Consider the following 21,360-nt stretch of genomic DNA (forward strand, 5'->3'; position numbering starts at 1 on the left):
CTTTACCAAATATAGCTTTATCCTGTCTCTAGCCCATCCTCTCTAGAGAGAAGATTTTATTGAGAAACCCAGTTATAGAATCATCCCTGATTTCTGACAGCATCCAATCTAGAAGGAACCCTCATTTCCTTAGACCTTCCCTTAATCACCTAACCAAAGCTCAAATCCCATAATAGATTCTTTCTACAATCCTCTGAGAGACCCATGTTTCCCCATGGGTTTTTTTTAAAGATTGTATTTATTTATTTGACAGAGAGAGACACAGCGAGAGAGGGAACACAAGCAGGGGGAGTGTGAGAGGGAGAAGTAGGCTTCCCGCAGAGCAGGGAGTCTGATGCAGGGCTCCATCCCAGGACCCTGGGATTATGACCCGAGCCGAAAGCAGACGCTTAACGACTGAGCCACCCAGGTGCCCCTCCCCATGGTTTTTATTTTCTCTCCCTGCAACAAGTAATAAACCCAACTTGCTTATCTACAGGTGTGTTCCTGGTGGACTTCAGCTGAAGGTCATTGACACACCCCTAAAATGTATTCTTTTAATTGATTTATTTTGTCTTTATTGTTGTAGGTGTGTGTGTTGCGTTAAAGGTTGAAGGACATAAACTTTCAGTATCATACTGATGATGGGGGGGTGCGAACAGAGTTTTACATGTTGAGCATACAGTAACCGCAAACAATTTAAGGGAGAACAGATAAATAGCTATAATTATATTAGGAGAAACTGCCTAATTAGGTTGTATTATGATAAGTAACATTAATTATTAAACCACTTGAGTCCATTTTAATGGAAATTTGGTGGTGTTTTAAGAAAATCGGTGTCAATTTGGGGGCTCAGGGATGTATGACATTTTCTCCCGTTTAAAGTAATGGTAATTGCAACTTTGACTTAGGAGGATTTGCGCTAAAGGAGATTGCCAGAAACAAGTCATTTATATTTATAAGTATGGATGTGCAATAGCATAGATCCAGTCTGAAGAACAGGAAAATTCTGGAACATCTGAGGGGAGTTGCTCACAACTTCCTCATGGAATCACCAAGAAATTAGTATCAATTTCCAAGTCATAAAAATATAGCAGTTAGAGGGGCGCATGGGTGGTGCAGTTGGTTAAGCGTCCAACTCTTGATTTTGGCTCAGGTCATGATCTCAAGGTCATGGGATCAAGCAACACATCAGGCTCTGCACTCAGCGTGGAGTCTGCATATCCTTCTCCCTCTGCTCCTCCCCCGGCATGCTGTCTTTCTCTCTACCTCTTTAAATAAATAAATAAATAAATAAATAAATAAATAAATAAATAAATAAATAAATAAGATCTTTTAAAAAATATATAGCAGGTAGAACTAACACAAATAAAATGGTCAATGTCTAAAAATGCACATAGTAGGGCACCTGGATGGCTCAGTTGGTTGGGCGGCTGCCTTAGGCTCAGGTCATGATCCTGGAATCCTGGGATCGAGTCCCACATCAGGCTCCCCCTGCTCTGTGGGGAGCCTGCTTCTCCCTCTGCCTCTGCCCGCCACTCCCCCTGCTTATGCTCTCTCTCTCTCTCTGTCAAATAAATGGATAAAATCTTTAAAAAAATGCACATAGTAAAATTTATTAGAAACAAAAAACTAAAAACTACCTGTCATTTTTAACATTGGCAATTCTGAAAACTGAGCTGAGAAAATGTAGACTTGGTGGACATAACCACCATAGAAAAACATGAAAAGTGGTGAAACTGCACATGATAAAATTTGTTATTGGCTATAATTTTACAGAAAAACCACACGTTCTTGAAAAATTTAGATCTGTAAAATTTGACTCAGGGAAACTAGACCTTGATGAAAATCATGTCCACAAATCAAAAATTTACAATGCCAAGTAAATTTTACTATGAAAATTAATTTATGGATAAGGCAAATCCTTACTATAAAGTTAAGATGAAACTAACCAATCCCAATGAAAATATGCTCAGTAGAATAAAAGTACAAATGGAAAAAAATGGAAATGTTTTATCTTACAACTTAGAAAATTCATCAAGGACTTTCATTGGCTTGAGGGAATTTGTTTCAACAAAAATTTGCTCAATAAAAAATCATCAATACTGGGATATTAGGAGGTGCCTGGGTAGCTCAGTCAGTTAAGCAGCTGCCTTCGGCTCAGGTCATGATCCTGAGGTCCTGGCATTAAGACCCATGTCCGGCTCCATGCTCAGCGGAGCGCCTGCTTCTCCCTCTCCCTCTGCTTGCTGCTCTGCCTACTTGTCCTCTCTATCTCTGTCAAATAAATAAATAAAATCTTTTAAAAAAAAAAAAACTGGGGTATTAGGATAGAGTTCCATATACTAATAACAACAAAATTTGAGACAGTGGCTTAAACAGATGGAAAACTATTTCTCTCTCAAGATAAAGAAGTCTGGAAGTGGGGGCACCCCAGGGTTGGAAGGCAGTTCCATGGTCATCAGGGACCCAGGCTCCTTCTATCCAGTTGCTACACCATCCTTGATGTGCATCCATATAATTGAAGGTGGTTGCTTGAACTCCAGCCATCAAGTCCACATCCCAACCAGGAGGAAAGAAGAAAGGATGAAGACAACTTCTCCTTTTCAGGACACTTTCCAGAAGGTGCAATGTTACTTCTCTTTACATCTCATTGGCCAAAACTTAGTATGTGGCCATACCTCACTATAAAGGAAGCTGGGTAATGTAGTCTTTTAGCCAAGTGGCAATGTGGAAAAACTGAAAATAGATGTTCTTATTACTAAGCAAGAAGTAAAAGATGTATACTGGGAAGCAATTAGCAGTCTCTGTCTCTGTTAGCATTAATTGTGATATAACTGCTTATACTCAGAAACAGGGAGTCCAAATATTCTTGGGGCCAAAATAAATAGGATATCCAAACTGCTAAATCAAAAAGACTACTAGTTCAAAATGGCAGTCAAAAATAAAATATCTTTGTACCCTTCACAAACATATCAGGAAGGAAGGCTCTAAGTGATAGACTCTGGACTTTCCACTGAGCTATGCACACAGGGACTCAAATGTTATAATTTGGGATACTACTAGAGGAATGTTAAGTCACACACTAACTATAAATCGGGACACCTCAACAGAAAGAGCCTGTGATAGATTCCCTCCACACTCATCTTGTATCCAGGCCTTTTGCAATGTTACTTTGCAGCATCTCCCATCTAGAAGTGGAATCAATTCCTTTATCCCTTGAATCTGGTCTGGCCTTATAATTTGCTTTGACCAATAGAATCTAGTAGAAGTTGTGTGAAATCTAAGCCTGGGGCTCAAGAGACCTTGCAAGTTTTGCTCTTTTTGTTGGAACCCTGCCAAGCTACCATGTGAACAAGCCCAAGCTAACCCACTGGACAATAAGAGATGTGTGGCTGTTACCCCCATTGACCAAGCCAACAGTCAACCACCACAACCAGTGTCACCTAACTGATCAGAAGCTGACCAAACACACAAGTGAGCCCAGTCAAGACTAAAGAACTACCTAACCGAGCCCAACCCAAATTGCCAACCCACAAAATTGCAAGTTAAATAAATGGTTGTCTTGGGGCACATGGCTGGCTCAGTTGGTAGAGCATGCAACTCTTGATCTTGGGGTTGTTTGGAGTTTGAGCCTCATGTTGGGCATGGAGATTACTTAAAAAAATAAAAATAAACGGTTGTTTTAGGCCACCAAGTTTCTTATTTATTTGTTTGTTTGTTTGTTTTTAGATTTTATTTATTCATTTGACAGAGAGAGACACAGCGAGAGAGGGAACACAAGCAGCTGGAGTGGAGGAGGGAGAAGCAGGCTTCCCGCGGAGCAGGGAGCCCGATGCGGGGCTCGATCCCAGGACCCTGGGATCATGACCTGAGCCGAAGGCAGACGCTTAAGGACTGAGTTACCCAGGTGCCCCAGGCCACAAGTTTTAGAGTAGTTTGTTATGCAGTAAAAGTTAACTGATACAGAACCTAAATAAAACCAAACCAAACCAAGAATAGTTGTCTTCAAAGGCTGAAACTGACAATTCTGAATACAATTCCAAATGTTTCCTTCAGCATATTAACTCTAAACTCTGCATCCTGAGACATGACTCACCAGTTAAGGTTCTACAAGCCTTGGGCAGTGCGGCTTGCTATGCTCCAGCGCCCACCTACCATTGTGGAAGATCTCCACATGAGGAAAATTATGGCATACAAATTATTAACATATCATTTACCTTGCTTTTTTTAATTATAAAATAAAACAGATGTTTTGAAAACATAATCAAATTGCATATTCAAATGTTAGCAGTAAATGTGCATTTATAATAACATATGAAAAGCATCATTTTTTCTCCTACTGTCATGACTGGCAACCGTCACCATCTCCCAGAAGACTCAAAATACTGTGACACTGTTGTATAGTAAATGATTGTTCACTGATAAACTTTGTCTCATCAATAATCACAAAATATGACAGATGACAAGAAATCCCACATAGGTGATACGGATTCTCATTAGAAGTTACCAAGTTTGCATTCTGTAATGGTACCTCCTGTGATACCTTTTTTATTAGTCAATGTTCCAGCCATGTATGAACATGTATCAAACACAAGCTGTAGGACTTGACCTGTCTACAGAAGCTGAGCACTGAAGCAGTGTAAGCATAGTGTCCATATTGGCCTCCAGGGGAAGGGGTTCAAAGCTCCTCTGTGGTCCTCTCCCTAACCTCCTATACAAGTAGTGGAGGAGTGCAGAACTGATGGGTAAGATTCCCAAACACTTTTTGCACCAGAGTTTCTAAATGTGTAGATCTTGGGAATCTAAACAATCCCATATGGATAGAAAGCCTCTTTCTGGATTCATTCCCTCTGGAGTTGGTAGCTGTGAGGTTTTTTCCTCATTGGAATAGCAAATTTTGAAATTTGATTTTGGCTTCAAGGAAATGCTAAACTATTCACCTTGCTTTGGTTCTGAGTTCCAGGCAGCCTCTACCCTAAACCTCCTTGTGCTCAAGCCCAATCAGTAGTATACTAAACTGGGGTTTGGAACCAAAGTCCCAGTTAATAAAATGCTACTTTGCTTTCTTTTACCACTTTTTTATGTACATACATCCCTTGTGGAACACACAGAGGTGGTAAGGTCAAGGCAGAATTTAAGTATTCCTGAGTCCCCTGGTCTATTACCATCATAATTTCATCCCTTAAGGTACTTGCATCTCACCTCCACCCTCCACATTGGCATTATCTCAGCAGACAAAGCAAATATGTGCCCCAGGAACTGACATTTGGAGAGCAAAGTCCCACAGAAGAGACTGAGGTTCAGTCCTCCAACTTGAAGCACTTCTTCTGTAGGCCGAGAATATAATCTCCCATGTGTAATAGGCAGGTACCGGTATTGATGCAAATATTCATTTTAAGAGCTAGGGTAGACTTTGAATTGCAGGAGCAACAAGGTCCACGACATGACCTAAGTCTTCCTAAAATAAGCATCTTTGGCCTATTGGATTGTTAGATCTAAATAGTCACATGGCCAACTAGATGGCAGGCCCAAACTCTAAATCTCTTAACCTTATTTTAACCTGCATCCAGGGGTAAAGAGAGAATGACGGCAAGATGAAATTCTGGGTGTCATATGTCTTCTCCAAAGTTTTCTGAGTCCCTTTCCACCATATATTCTCATGTTGACTCTGATTTGGGCAATATCTAAATCCTAATCTACAAATTTGTGGAAAGAAGATAAAGGGATAGACTAACAGAAATAACCCTTAGTGATTTGCAAGGCCTAATCAGGAGAAAATACATTCCTTGCAATGGCTTTCCTGATCTGGTATCTTCAGTGAGCACTGGTCAAATGTCTAATCATGGTTGTGGATTTCAGAGGCTTCAGAGTGTGGATACAATCACCGCAGGTAGAGGTCACTAATAAGAAAGGAATTGAGGCCTTTGCTGCAGAGGGAAAGTAGATTTTTTGAGGTGGAAAGGAAAATTTAATGCAAGAAAAAAGTCAAAAAGATATTAAGTAATGCCTGTACCCAGAATGCCTTGGCTTTGAGAAATGGGTTGGCCTGGAAACAGCGGAAGGCCCTTAGTCAGCAGGTAGAATGATTACAGGATATTTTAAAACTCTTAACCAGGAGACACGTTGAGTTTTAGTTGTGATGGGAGGCAAGCTAGGAAAGAATTAGGAAATGAAGAGAAAGAATAAAGCTTGAGATCTTAGAAACCAGGATAGACATATGAAACCCAAAAGGACATACCTACAAAGATATAACCAGACATAATTGCCATCATCTCTCACAAAGGTAAGGGAGGCCATCTACCTAACTATGAACAATATAGCTAACACATACTGAGAAACAGAAGGAATACTCAGTGATCAGAAGAAAATGGGTAAATTATCGTATTTTAGCAATGCTCTCATATGGCCCGTACAAAAACTAAATGGCATTTGGAGACTTACAGTTGATTCTAGGAGAGAACTGAATAAGGCATCAATCCCAACTGATGATGATGATGGTCATATACCAAATATTCTAGAAAAGATAAGACCTTATGCAAAGATCTTTACTGTCTTAGATATAGTAAACAGGCTTTGGCCTCTACCACTAAAGGAGATATATTAGCTCAAAACTATATTCATGATGGGAGGTAGACAACTGCACATACATGGCACTCACCATCAACCTTCCACACATAAATGGAGATCCTCAAAAATAGACCACAAAATTTGGTAGTCCTATATGGACAAATTCTGATATGTATCTCTTGAGAAGAAGATGAAAAATTAACCAAGCATGTCTTGGCAATACTTGGCAAGGCTGAAAGCCAATGGAAATACACAGCTTGAATCTGACTACAACGGCCTAGATGAAAGTCTCCCCAGTAGGAAAACAATGTATCAGGGAATGGACAAATCATCAGGTCACTAGGCCAACAGACGAAAAAGCCTGGTCACCAGGCTGTTGTAATGGCAATATGCCTCAGTACAGGGAGAAAGGCCAACACTTGGTTCAGTTATCTAAATGGACCACTGCTACAGGAAAGGGGCACCAACTAGCATGTAGAACACTTCCAGAGGCCATAGCTTGGACACTAGCTTTGGCCTTACCAAAACTTGGAACCCTTTAACCTCTGCCTAATAATTCCCAATGCCAAAACTGTTGGTTGTATGGAAAAAGTTTCCTCTATTTATGGAGAGAAATCAGAACCCAGCACTTTGTGCCAGGGCAGAATATCCTGATGTAATCATATCACCTACTAAGTGTCCACAGAGGGGTAGACCTTCTAAGAACAGATCAATGATATACTGTCCAGTCATTACTCTCCTTAAACACTCTATACCTTTTAATGAAATAACTAAGGGCTAAGAAGAACTATGCATACAAGGTGAGTGTCTTAATTTGGGTTTCCTCAGAAGCAGACCCTGGGATAAGATTCTCACGCAAGTAGTATCATTTAGGAGTTGACCCCAGAAAATACCCACAGGGGAATAAGTGATACAGGGAAAGAAAGTCAGTAAAAAGTATGTCATCAACACAGCTACTACTTTGAGTAACTAGAGCTTAATTCTATGAGTAAACTCTGGGGAACCATATAGATCACATACCTAAGAGAGACTTTACTCAAGGGGTGAGAGAGTTTGGGTACTTATACACAACCCCAAGTAGTTTTTGATTGAGAGCCACTCAGAGGTGTTAACCCTCTAGCTCTCCCAGCCTATCAAACAAAGGATTGAAAAGCCTTCCAAGGCCTCTGATAAAGTCCTCAAAGTCCTTAGACAAAGAGATACTAGCAGTTAGAAATCAGCTAGAGCACACAGAAATGATAAGGCTGAGGGATTGGGGACATGACAAATAGCATTAGCTACATGTATTTGAACCACAGGAAAATCTTACCCTTTGTCAATTGGGGAAGATAGCTTAAGCAGACTAAATGAAGACTACATGGAATAGAATATTGATGGAAGTTTGAAATTTGATGACAACTTGAGGATTTCAGGAGTTGATAAGAATAGCTAGAGAGAAAGCAATGTGGACACCAGCGCTATCATGGGCCTTGAAACTGGCACAGAAATCTGAAATAGGTGGCTGCATTGGCTACCGCACCATAGAGGAGGAACAACAGACCACAGCGGGGACCTTTGTCAGTAATTAGGAAATAACAGCATTTTATTTTGGTGACAGTAGATAGTTCCACCAGTTGAGTACAGGTTTTTAAAACCAAACACCCAGCAACTAAGATAGCTGCAATAACTTCTCTTAACTGGGTGGTCTCAGACAATGAAACCAAATCTGGGGGCATATTTCATGGAAGAATTGTGTGATGCAACAGTATCCAGGTTTTCCATACAGCATAACCACTCATAGGCCAGGGAGCCAGCAGTAAAAGGAGCTGTGCAATAAAGACAGATACAAATGGCTATTATGCAAATGAGATAACTGAGCTCACCCCCTTCTTTTGATTCTAAGGCAATTAGAGCCTGAGTACCCAATGGATCAAGACAGATGCTTTCCAAGTGCCTCTGTGGGAGGATTATTGGAAAACCTATTCACCTCTTGTCTTCTACAGAGGTCTTGAGTGAAGAAAACCACTCAGGGTCCCTGTTCTACTCACTTCCATCCTTGCACATTCTGTAAATAAGGAATCAGGTAGGGTAAGATTCCCATACAATCGATTGGACCATTTTTGCTGGTGGGCTGGATCATTGTGCATTTATAAGACTGTAGTCATGAAAACAGCACACTCTTCTGCTTCCTCTGGCCTCCAAGCAGCTGGTAAACTGAATGTCCTGTTTTTTCTCCCCAAAAGGCAGCCAGGTCTAGAGCTACTACCCCATCAGTCTCAGTCCCTTGTTTGAAACGGGATTTTTCTCTCAGGACTTTTGAATTGTCTATCATACTTCATTTTCTCTGTGGAGAATTGACAATAAGAGAGGTTTCAAATACAGATTCGGGGCATTTTGTATCCCCAACATTGTATTATTTGAACTGTGCTATCAGCTGGTGTTCACTGTATGGGTCTCCTTTGTAGGCTATGTTCAACAACAATGCTGTACATAATCTAAGACAAGGAACAGAGTAGGTGGTGAATTTTTCACTAAATATGGTGTGTTCTTCAAGTTAATGTCCTGGATAAAACCATTTCACAAGTTTCTGAGGATGACACCAGAGGTATTTATTGAACATCTTGAAGAGCTGAATTTCACTTCTCTTTGGTCCAAGAAAGTCTCATAAGAGCCATGATATGGATCAGGAAAATGGCCCCAGGAAAAGGCTGGAAGAACTTACCTGCAGATTTTCTCCCCTAAAGCAGATAGTCACATACAGCTTAACTATTAACCCCTCTGGGTTAACAGAGAAAGAGCAAGCAGAGATTGTCAAATTTCCATGAAAGAAGTTTAAAGATCCTAATTGTACTGCTCCCACCGTGAATTTAATTGCTAAGAAAAGAAATGCTGAACTCATTGATCAGAGTCTAGGACCCTCACTGTTTTTCAGTACACAAAACTTGGGGGTTTCAGTAGAACCCTCTCAGGTATCATTTTCTCTAGCCCAGGTAACTATAGCGTTTAAATCTCATTGAGTAGAAAATTCCAAGATTTTATTTTGGGCTTAAGAGCTCTGGATTGAAGTTTGGAGCCAAAGTACCAGCTACTGAAGTGTTACTTTGCTCACCTTCACCTCTTTGTGGACCTTACAGAAAGGGTAGTTAAGTCAAGGACAGATTTGGGTATCTCTTGGTCCCTTGACCTAGTATCATCCTGACTTCATCACTTAATAGCACCTCAATTTCACCCCAACTTCCAACAGAGTACAAGACTCTAAGTCCTAAGAGTAGAAACAGTAAAAGGAATCCAATCAGGAGCATGGCAGTAAGAAATATGAAATCTAGACAATGAATGAAGACTTGGAAGAGTCCAGCAGACAGTGGATTGTCATTCTAGATTGATTCCTAGGTGTCAGAACCCCTATGAAAAGACTGAAGGTGTGAATTTCACGGATACCCAAGTTTTGCCGGTGACAGAATCAGATAGGAAATGCAAAGGATTTTGGTAGGGGGAGGGAGCAACCCTTTAGTGATCCAAACCTTGTTTTGATAACTAAAATCACTTTCCTGCATTCCCAACTTTGCTTATTTGCTATGTGTTTCACACTAGATTCCAATCCATTTTTCCCTGTTCCCTTATAACCTGACCTTGATTCTGATTGATCACATGCTAACAGTTCCATGTGTTCCACGGGTTCTTTCCTGAGCCAACAGGCCTGGCAGCAGAGGCAGTAATGTAAAACATTCCACTTGTTCCCCTACATTTGCCAGCCATCTTTCACATACACAGGACCATGTGACTACTTTGGGACGATGAAATATAAATGGATGGGACATGTGTCACTTCTGGGCCTAGGTAACGAAGAACCTACATTAGATTCTTCAGCCTTTCTCCTACAGCAGCAGCTGAAAAGGCCACATGTTCCAGATGGTACAGCGACAGTAAAAAACATTGGAGCCTCAGTCAGCCTGGAACCTTGAGTGACTGTGTGGAACAGGTCCCCTCCCATTCTCATATCCTTCTGACCTGCATGGAATCTATAGTGTGAGCAAGAAATAAACTCTTGGTGTATAAAAACCTCTGACACTTTGAGATTGTTTGTTATCTGAGCATAATTGTATTCCTACAGAAGCCAGACCCCCTTCTTCTACATGCATAGCACTTATTTTGTACTCTTAACTTAGTTGTTAATAAATCTACATGTTATACCCAGACTCCTCTCAACTGTCTCTACGGGACAGAAGATCACTCACAAGTCAGCAAGCAAAGCTTTAACTTGCAACCAAATACACAGTAGTGAGCAATGCAATTCAATAAACACAACTATTTTTCTACTGCACAAAACACAGGAAATAATTAAATTTCTTATAGACATTTCTTTATTATATTTTCCCACTTGAATATTTAGAGAATAATTTAAATGTAATGCATACTGACAGCAAGCACAGTATCAAATATTAGGGTTTTTTTTTTATATTTTTCTGTTCTCACCCTTTATTCCTTCAGGAAAAAAATATTTAGATGACCTCAAAAGAAACAATTATTATGCTAATCACAGTATGCAGTAACACATACAAGCCCATACTCAATAGAAAAGAAAGCAACAAAGAAGTGAAAAAGTCTTTCTCCTCAAATCATTTTAATTCATTTTTCCACAGCCATATAAATTTAAAGTATGAAACAACAATAATACAGCTATAGAATCTAGGTTCTCTTTCAAAGCAGCGGCATATAAAACATAGAAAAGCTAAAACCTCAGCACAAGCTTCAAAAGAACAAGGACTGAGAGGATTTTGATGAAGACATGAAATGCACAAAATACAGTACACAAAAATACTAGAATGCATAAAATATAAAGCTACACATTTCAGGTAGAAAGCATTGTAAAATATATAAAATATGCAAGAAATCAAAACCAAAGAGATTTTTCTTAGAGTACCATGAATACACTGGAACTGGCAATTAGCATTTGAAGATGGGAACAAGAAAATAGCAGTTTCCCATTTAAAACTTTATTTCTAGGCTTTAGGATTTCACCTTCTTGACATCCTTCTTTCCAGAGCTCTCAGTAGCTGACTCTGCTTTTCTTTTCTGTGACTAAAATGGAAACAGATTTAATGTTCTGCTCCAATATGCACATTTTTAAATGGCCCAACAATGTTAAATCTAGGATGTAAATGCATTAAAAAAAAATTTTAACATGAATATTCACTTAAATGTTATACTCACAGTTAACGTTCTATATAGCCCAACAAAATATATAACCCAATGTAAAATAACCTTCAAAGATTTTTTTTTTAAGAAAAGACATAAAATACCCATCAAAAATAGTCAGCAAATGTCTACTTACACATGGTACTATAAATGTACTCTCAAAGAACTACTTAAAGTTTTCTGGCAAAATGCTATTTATGAATGTATTATTTTTTAAAACTGTATGATAGATATTAAAATACCATATTTCATATATTCTATGATGCACATTTCTTTTTCACTTTAGCATCTCTGAAATCAGGATGCATCTTACAATTGATGACAAATTAGTTACTTGGCAGCAGTTTTACTTAATGATACATAAAATAATGCTGTGTCTTACAATAGGAAGCATCTTAGACTTGATGAAATATGGTAGTTTACTTAACCACACTCAAATAATATGATCTATTAAAGAATATTTTAAATTGTAGCTATACAAGGCAACCTGACTAGATTAAAATCAAGTCATCTTATTATTCAACAGTTAATTTATTACCAAGTAAACCAAGTAAAGCTTTGCTGTCTGCTCAAAGTTCTCATTTGTACTCATAGTTCCACAAAGATCAGAAAACTTATTTGATCAAATCAGAACTCCCAGTTTCAACCTCAGCCCCATCCCATCCCCCCCCCCCCTCTCCTACTCCCCCCCGACAACCAGAGTCTCAATTCAAAGGATTTTACTTGCATTATACTTCTGCTTAAAGTCATGAGGAATTTTTTTAAATACTGAGCCCTGTTACTAGGGAGTTCCTAACCATATGTTCTACAGACAAATAGGGAATGCAGTTGTAGTGTATTCTTTTTCTGTCAAAAACAAATTAGCACTTCATAAAAACAGTTTTTATAATAGATATCATGTGGCATTAAACATAATATAGGCATTTTAATTATGTAAAAAAAAATGAGATCTACCTAAAAGTTAGGAAAATGCTGAAAATTTTACCATTGGAGTTTTAGTTGCCCGTTTCTTCTTTTCTGCTCTCTCTCTTTCCTCAATTTCCATATTTTCTTTCTCAATCAATGAAATTAGAGTATTACAGCGTCTCTGGAATTCCTAAACCAAATAATAAAAGACTTTTAATTTCTGCAACTGAGGCATAATCTTTAAAAAATAGTAATTATTTAATGGTATCATATCTGAAGTACAGAATTCCTAAAGTTGATGTACTTCAGAACAATATTCATACAGGATAGTAATAGATTCCACCAAAAAGATGGGGGGGGTAAATGTCATTCAATTGGTGAACGGGTAAACAAACGGTGGTCCATCCATACCATGAAATGCTATTCAGCAATAGAAAGGAAAGAACTATTGGTAAACACAACAACCTGGATGAACCTGAAGTGAATTATGCTGAGTGAAAACAGCCAATCTCAAAAGGTTATATACCATATTGTTCCATTTACAGAACACTCTTGAAATGACAAAAGTTTAGGAATAGAGCACTTATCAATGGTGTCCAGGAGCTAGCAAAGGGGGGAGAGTGCGTGTGACTATAAAGAGCTTGCATAAGGGAGTCTTGTGGTGCTGATTACACAAATCTACATGTGATAAAACTGCACCGAACCACACACACACAGACACACACACACACAAAGCGCATGTTTAACCAATGAAATCCAAATAAGCTGTATGGTTGTACTAATATGGATTTCCTGATTATGACCCTGTAATACAGTTATGCAAGGTGTTACCACTGGTTAAAACTTGGTGAAGGGTGAATGGAACCTTCCTATACATTTCTTTATAACTTCCTGTGAATCATTTCAAAGTAAAAAGGTAACAAAAATCATATAAACAAAAAAGGGAGGAAAGTCTTATTGCCAAAATAAGTTTTGGAAGTATTCAGGTTACAAATGTCACACAGATTTCTTTACTCCAGGGCTTCTCAGAGACTTAAGTTCCTGATGAGCACTGTCAAGCACTAGGTGGGAGATGTAGGATGCAAGCAGTTCCCAAAGCTATTCAACCAGCAGAAATCTCTTCTCACAGGATGTCTTGCAGGATTAGAGTTCTGAGGAGCGTATCTCAGGAAACGCTGCTGTATTTGTTAATGCAAAGCAAACAATAGCTGAAAAGACTTTGCATTAACCTTGCCAATTACCTATATTTCACTGCCAGCAAATCAATGCATCCAAACTATAAACGGTTTTTATGAATGTATGGTGAGTATTAAACATATGATTCATTAATACAGGTACTCATACATATTAACCCTGTAATACTTAGCTGTATTTAAAGGAAATCATAGATAAATAACATTTTAAAGTATAATTCCTTTTCTATATAAGCAAAAATGTCTGATACATACAAAATAGCTAAACACACAAATGAAAATGCAGGTGTATTGGCAATTAAGAACCCCAACAAAAATATGGTCAAAATATAAGAACAGAAAACTCACAGAAAATTAAAACATCCAAATATTTTAAAATTTTTCACTGAAACTAATGATCAAAGAAATGCAAAGTAAAACGTCATCTTTATCAAATTGCCAGTGATATGTGCGTGCATGTGTATGTGGTGTACAGATCCAGTATTGGCAATAAGATGGGGATATAGGAGGGGGGGCGTGACTGGGAGGCTCAGTCGGTTAAGTGCCTGCCTTCGGCTCACGTCATGATCCCAGGGTCCTGGGATCGAGTCGCACATCGGGCTCCTTGCTCAGCAGAGAGCCTGCTTCTCCCTCCGCCTGCCGCTCCCCCTGCTTGTGCTCTCTCTCTCTCATTCATGCACACACGTGCGCGCACGCACTCTCTCTCAAATAAATTTTTTTAAAAAAGGAAAAGTTTAAAATCTACATTAAAAAAAAAGATGGGATACGGGAACTCTCATTCACTGATGATGGGATGCCAACGTTACTGCCTGTTACAGACTGCATTGCACCCCCCCCCCAAATTCATATGCTTCCCGCAATGTGACTGTGTTTGAAGATAAGGCCTTTAAGGAGGTAATTAAGCTTAAATGAGGTTGTAAGGGTGGGGCTCTAATCCAACAGGACTGGTGTTTGTTTTTTTTTAATATTTTAAAGATTTTATTTACTTGACAGACACAGCTAGAGAGGGAACACAAGCAGGGGGAGTGGGAGAGGGAGAAGCAGGCTCCCGGCTGAGCAGGTAGCCCGATGCGGGGCTCGATCCCAGGACTCTGGGATCATGACCTGAGCTGAAGGCAGACGCTTAATGACTGAGCCACCCAGGCACCCCAGGACTGGTGTTCTTGTAAGAGAAGGAGGAGACACCAAGAGGTACCTCTCTCTACACTCGTACAGAGAAAAGGCCATGTGAGAACACAGTGAGAAGGCACCATCTACAAGCCAGGGAGAAAGACCTCACCACAAACCAACGCTGCTGGCACTGTGAGCTTGGGCTTCCAGTCTCCACAACTGTGAAGAACGTCTGTTAAAGCCCCCCCCATTTGTGGTACTCTGTTATGGCATCCCAAACAGACTACTACACTACACTTTTCAGGGCACCTGGCTGGCTCGGTTGGTGCAGCATGCAATTCTCCATGTTGGGCTGTGGGTTTGAGCCCCACCTTGGGTGTGGAGGTTACGTAAAAATAAAAATCTCTAAAAAAACACACTATACCTTTCTAGAAAGCAATTTGGGAATATCAATGAAGCATTTTAAAAATTTAAAAATTTCTTTTGAACTAACAATTCCACTCCTAGAAATTTAATGTAAGGAAATAAGATGTATACCAAAATTTACAGAAGAATGTTTGGAGAAGTCTTATTTTCAGCAGGGAAATACTGAGAACTAAATTTCTGATCATGTGAAAGTGGAGGGGCACCTGGGTGCTCAGTCGGTTAAGCATGTGCCTTTGGCTCAGGCCTAGATCCCAGAGTCCCAGGATTGAGTCCTGCCCGTGTTGCGCTCCCTGCTCAGCTTCTCCCTCTCTCTCTCTGCTCCTCCCCACACTCGTGCTCTCTCTTGCTCTCTCGCTCACTCTCTCTCTTAAATAAAATCTTTAAAAAAAAAAAGAAAACAGAATACACAGACACATCTTACTGTATACATGTATACAGAAAAACAGCTGAAAGAATAGTAACTACAGCAGTATGAGTAGTCAGCAGCAGCTAGCTCTGAAAGGAGGACCAATGCTAACTTTTATTTTCATTTTCATGCTAGACTGTTTTCCAAATTTTCTGCAATGAACATTTAGGTCCTGGGCAACCTGTAACGCTTTTAAGAAATGGCAAATGGTTTTAACTTTCCAAATACAAGCCAGAAAAATGACATACAACATAGGAAATGATACATACAGAAAGATTATCAACTATCCAAGCATTTTCTATTCCTAAAAAATCAAGCCCAAAAGGAAAACCAAAGATAGTCTCTACCCAGAAAAACAAATCCTCCTTAATGTTTTAAAAATACTATTATTTATTAGAAATAACCTTACAAAGCACTGGCACATTCAGATTTCTCCTGCATCCCCAATTACCCAAGGTTAAATAATTTAGGAAAAAGAACATCTTTACTTACCAAAACAATAGTGGTATCTTTAATATGCAGACCAAATACTCTTCATAGCTTCACCCAATAACACACATACAAATTAAACAGCATGTTATTCAATTTATCTATTATAAAAAGGACTAAGTTGACCCTGATGAGATTTGATTGTTGGTTTCTAGGGAGACTATTAGATAGAGTCTTTATGTGAAGCTGATTCTTGACTCATTAAGCTGTACCCTCTGGCTGTTATTATTCTCAATAAGTACTAGTTGCCAGTGACTGCAGATATCTTCAGATACATGTTCATGGTTCATATGGGTGATTCAGAGGGAAAAAACTAATCCGTTTGAGACTGTCTCATATGCAGGGAAGTAGAACATCTCCAAATGATTATAAATAGACTGTATAGTAAGTTCTTACCTTCATTCCTTTTAACATGCCACTAACTACTCCAGACAGAAAAATACCCTCTCAAGAGAAAGGCACCAAGGAATGGAAGAGTGTGGATGTTACCTTCTTAGCATAGGTAATGTCACTTTCTCTACAGATACCAACCCCATTTTTTATTCACATGCTTAAGCACTGCCTAACTAAACAGATGGTATCATAAACAGAACACTAGCTAAAAACAGAAATTACAAAGCAAAAGGCCAGATTATCAATAAAATGGTGAATCACTTTTTGATTAACTATGAAAAATTTCATAATATCAAAAGCACCTTCATCTTACATGATTTCTCCTTTCACATCCATATTCTCCTAAATTTTTGTACGTCTTTATATTCTTATTTTCCTGGGGTTACAGGGAATGTGTCTTGTGGTCTCTGTGTCCACAATTCTGTGGTCTAATTATCTTTTACCATTTCCCAATGCTGGATTTAGGAATGAAGTTGGAGCGAGAAAAACAGCACACAAGAGGAAGAGAGAGGATGCAAAAACAATAAAATACCGAAGACAGTAAGAAAATGACAAACGGAGGGGTGCCTGGGTGGCTCAGTCAGTTGAGCGTCTGACTCTTGGTTTCAGCTCATGATCTCAGGGTCATGAGTTCAAGCCCTGCATCAGGCTCCAAGCTCAGCATGGAGTCTCCTTGAGATTCTCTACCTCTCCCTCTGCCCTTCCTTCCCCCATGCTCTCTCTCCCTCTCATTCTCTCTAAAATAAATCAATAAATTTTCAAAAAAATAAAAGAAAATGACAAAAAAACTGGTGTTAGTATCTGTGGCAAAAAAAAAAAAAGTATTGTGTTTATACATGTGTGGGAGATACTGGATTTTTAAAAAGTTAAACAAATTTCTTCAGGGCAGGACTTCTCAGAGCTTTTAGTACACTAATGTAGATTGGAAATGTCAAGGGCAAGACAGTATCAGCATTTCCCAAATCTATTTGAACACAGAACCTATGTTCTGCATATCATAGATTTTCATATCCTAGAACAACATTTGGTCGAAACCAACTTGGGAGATGCTATGCAGGGTAAGAGTGATAAAGCTAAGTTTGGATCAAAGGACAAAGGACCTAGACACTAACAGTGAAGAACTTAGGAATTTTACTTAATTTAGCTGACAAAAGGATCTTATTAATGGATTTTTGAGCAGAAGTGGTGTAATCAAATGTGTATTTTGTACTCAGAAATCTTCCCTTGATACAGACTTTCAGTGGTGTGAGTTCATAAAATCACAGACTCTCAAGATTAGAAAGGATCTTTAAAAATCATTCAAGTTGATGCTGAATCCATTCTACTAGGTCTTTGCTAGTTAGTTGTCTGGCCTGTCTGAATTCTTCCACCAATGGGACTACCAATAGACTACCTCCCAAGGTTGTGTATTCTACATTTGGACAAGTTAAAAATGTTCCCTAATGCAGTGCTGCCTTATATTTCCCACAATGTGTTCTAAGTCTAATTCTTATAGACATAGAGAACAAGCTGATTCCCTCTTCTGTATGACAATCCTTCAAATACTCCAAGGCAGCTCTCACGCCTCCACCACAATCACCACCAGACCTCCCAAACACCTCCCTTTTAGGCTAAAGAGCCTCTCCCTTTATCCATCCTTCATTTCACACTTTTCTTAAAGGACTGTATAGCACTTATATCTACCATTGGTTATATAATTTCTTTCTTTCCTTTCTACCTTTCTTACAGTCTTTTAACCGGAGAGCACATCTTTTCTGTGAAGAGCCAGATAGTATGTGTTTTTGGCTTTGCAGACCGCACAGTCTCTGTCACAACTACTCAGCTCTGTGGCTGTAGCAAGACAGCAGCTGTAGACAATACATAAATGAATGTGTTTATGGGCTGTGTTCCCATAAAACCTTACTTACAGATAATAAAATTTGAATTCTGTATCATTTTCACATGTCACAAAATAGCTTTTTAATTTTCTTCCAACCATCTGAAAATGTAAAAATAATTCTTGGCTTATAAGTCATAGAAAAACAGGTCGGGATGGGGGGCTATGGTTTGGCAATCCCCGTTTTAAACTATAGTCTTCAGATTTACTTTAAACAAATTATGCTGACTCGGTTTTCCATACCTTTCTAATGGTTTGTGATTCTATTCAATGCAAAGTCACCCAAGTTTCAACTTTTGAATACTAGGATACATATCTCTACCTTTATTTAATAAATGATGAAATGTTTGCAATGAGCAGCACTGCCCCTTACTGTGCGATGATTATCAATCATGCCAGGCACCAAGTTCAAATATCCTTTGCCCCAATACTCAGCTTCAAAGCATCAATTCAAAAGGCACAGAAAGCATCAGTAGACTTGAAGTGACTTATTCAAAGAGATTAAAGAGGCTCCACATTACATTTCCTATGTACTAAAATCCTAGACACTAAGCCTACCTAAGTCTGAATGACAGAAGGTCTGTGCCTCTTACAGTTCAAAGTCAAAAGCAGGTGAATGAACAAGAGCAAAAAAAACCAAATAAATAAATTGCACTGCACATTTGCGCCTCTAAATCTGTAGGTAGTTCTATATAGTCAGAATTTTCTTCTATAGTTCTTAGTAAAACAAAATGGGTGTTTTTCTCCTTTGCTCTTTTATTAACTCCCTATACTTTACTTCCAGAATCAATACCTTCAACTGTACATTCTGTGGTATATTTTCCAAGTTCTTTGTCACTTTTGAACCTCTATCATACTTTAAAAAAGCAACAGCATTCTATATTAGAATCTCAGGGCCCAAGCATACTGACAGTTAAATGGGAGATAATACTCCAATAAATATATCCTATATTTCTCAAATAAGTATCAAACATTATGATACTTTTAGTTAACTGCTGCCATTTACACACATCATTATTTACAAAATGTTATTGTCCTCTCTTCGCAAGATAACACCTAAGTAAAAATACATAAAATGGACTCCTGTTAGTGCATTTATCATATTTCAGATTGTTAGAATAGTTCAGTCTTAAATCCAATACTATAGTTGCTAATAAAACACATGATATTTATAACAGGCTATTCAAACTTATGAAAAAATAAAAGCTTCAGGGATGACAGCCAAATAAAGTCTATCATTAGAAAAAGGTAGGTGAAAAGAAAAGAAACACTTGCTGCTAGATCTCTTTACTTTCTACCCAAATTTGATACAACCGTAGGAGTTTATGGGATAGAAGCCAACTGAAGTACAAAAGTTCCATGCTCATTTATTCACTGAATACCTACTTTGTGCAAGGTGCTATGCTGGTCCTTTTAGATATAACTAATTGCACTTGAATGTTAAGAGAACAGCAGTTTAAAAAAAATAAAAAAGACTCTGGGGCAGATGGTGATACATTAGCCAAGGGGTAAGGAAAAAAAATGGAGGAACAGAGGAAAGATAGAGATATAAATTTGGGAATTATCAGCCTATGTGGTAACTGAGATAGACATTTGCCCACTTCCACAGAACAGTATTTCTAAAATGTAAATCTGATCACTGTCACTGCCCTATTAAAGTCTTTCAATGACTCCCCCCATTTCCTACAGACTAATGACAGAAGACTCTGTACGGCAGACAAGGCCCTTCATAATTTGGCAGCCAGCTATTTACTCATCTTCCAATACTTCCCTACTCACACCCTACCATACTAACCTACTCGCAATTTCTGAATATGCTGTGCTTGTTTATACCCTTGCATATGCTGTTTCCACAACCCAGAATGTAGTCCCATGGCCAACTCCTAGTTTTTTAAGACTTAGATCCAAGAAGGACCTCTTCTGGGAAGCCGTTCCTCTAACCTAACCCTCAAGGCAAAATTAAGCACTACCTCTCCTATACGTGCCTCTGTATAGAACCTTTTTTAAAATTAAGGCAGAAAAGGAACATTTTAGTCTTTTAGATACATGAGGAACTATACCCCATGAACATAAATATATTTTGTTTTTAATATTTTAATAATACTACAGTCAAGAAGAACCCATCAATATATTTTACAGTTTACCAATTTTACCAACAGTGTATTAATTCCTATTTTCACATTTCATTGTAATGCTCTAAGATATCAACATTAGCTATTATCACACAATTAAGTACTATTATATAAAATAAAAAGTCACAAGCAGCACTCTGCATGAAATTTCCTAGACTATACTGCATAAGCAACAAAAGTGTCATTGCAACTACAGAATAAGTTGGAAGTTTTTGAATTTGACTTTCATTTTTCTAAATTATCTATTAAAAAAATCCTAATTGGACAGATAATTTATAAAATATCCTGTACCAAACTGATAACCTAATTAACATTTACTATCACTGATAAATCTATAAAAAGGAAGCAAGCTAATAAAAAGCTATAGCAATATTTTCTAAAAAGTATTTTTTTCTCCAATTCTAATCAGGAATGTCATTGTCTTAATTTTAAATAAGGAACATTTTCATAAAGTTGTGATTTGAAAACAAACAGTAATAACGTGGAATTTTTATTACATTGTATACAACAGTATGCAATTCTTTCTGAGATGCTATCAGAAAAATTCATTTAACTACCTAAGGCAGGGTAATTGTAAACAACTCATTACTAATACTTTGATTCAACTCCAAGCTGCATGGCTACAGGCAATGCACACACAGCTTCTTGAGGTGGCTGAGAGAGGAAAGAAAAAACCTCCTCAGAGAGGCTAAAAGGCAAGAATGC

The 21,360-nt window shown here is 38.4% G+C and overlaps 1 protein-coding gene across 10 annotated transcripts in view; it reads right to left on the bottom strand.

Moving 5' to 3' along the window:
- Window positions 1-21,360, bottom strand: part of SMARCA1 (SWI/SNF related, matrix associated, actin dependent regulator of chromatin, subfamily a, member 1) — a 776,730-nt gene that overhangs the window by 695,811 nt on the left and 59,559 nt on the right. For 3 of the 10 annotated variants that reach the window (XR_004679785.1, XR_004679781.1, XM_035008363.1), the window contains exon 24: window positions 12,710-12,820. Coding sequence is in view for 8 of the 10 variants with exons in the window: in XM_035008363.1 (XP_034864254.1) it covers window positions 12,710-12,820 (111 nt within the window). In the remaining 2 variants the exon portion in view is untranslated. Of the gene's footprint in view, window positions 1-8,771; window positions 11,677-12,678; window positions 12,821-21,360 lie in introns of those variants that run through there. The other 7 variants (XM_035008364.1, XM_035008362.1, XM_035008369.1 and 4 more) reach the window with 5 other exon arrangements.

The sequence above is a fragment of the Mirounga leonina genome, unplaced genomic scaffold (genome assembly GCF_011800145.1).
Source record: "Mirounga leonina isolate KUSES-001 unplaced genomic scaffold, KU_Mleo_1.0 Mir_101664, whole genome shotgun sequence".
Lineage (NCBI taxonomy): Eukaryota > Metazoa > Chordata > Mammalia > Carnivora > Phocidae > Mirounga > Mirounga leonina.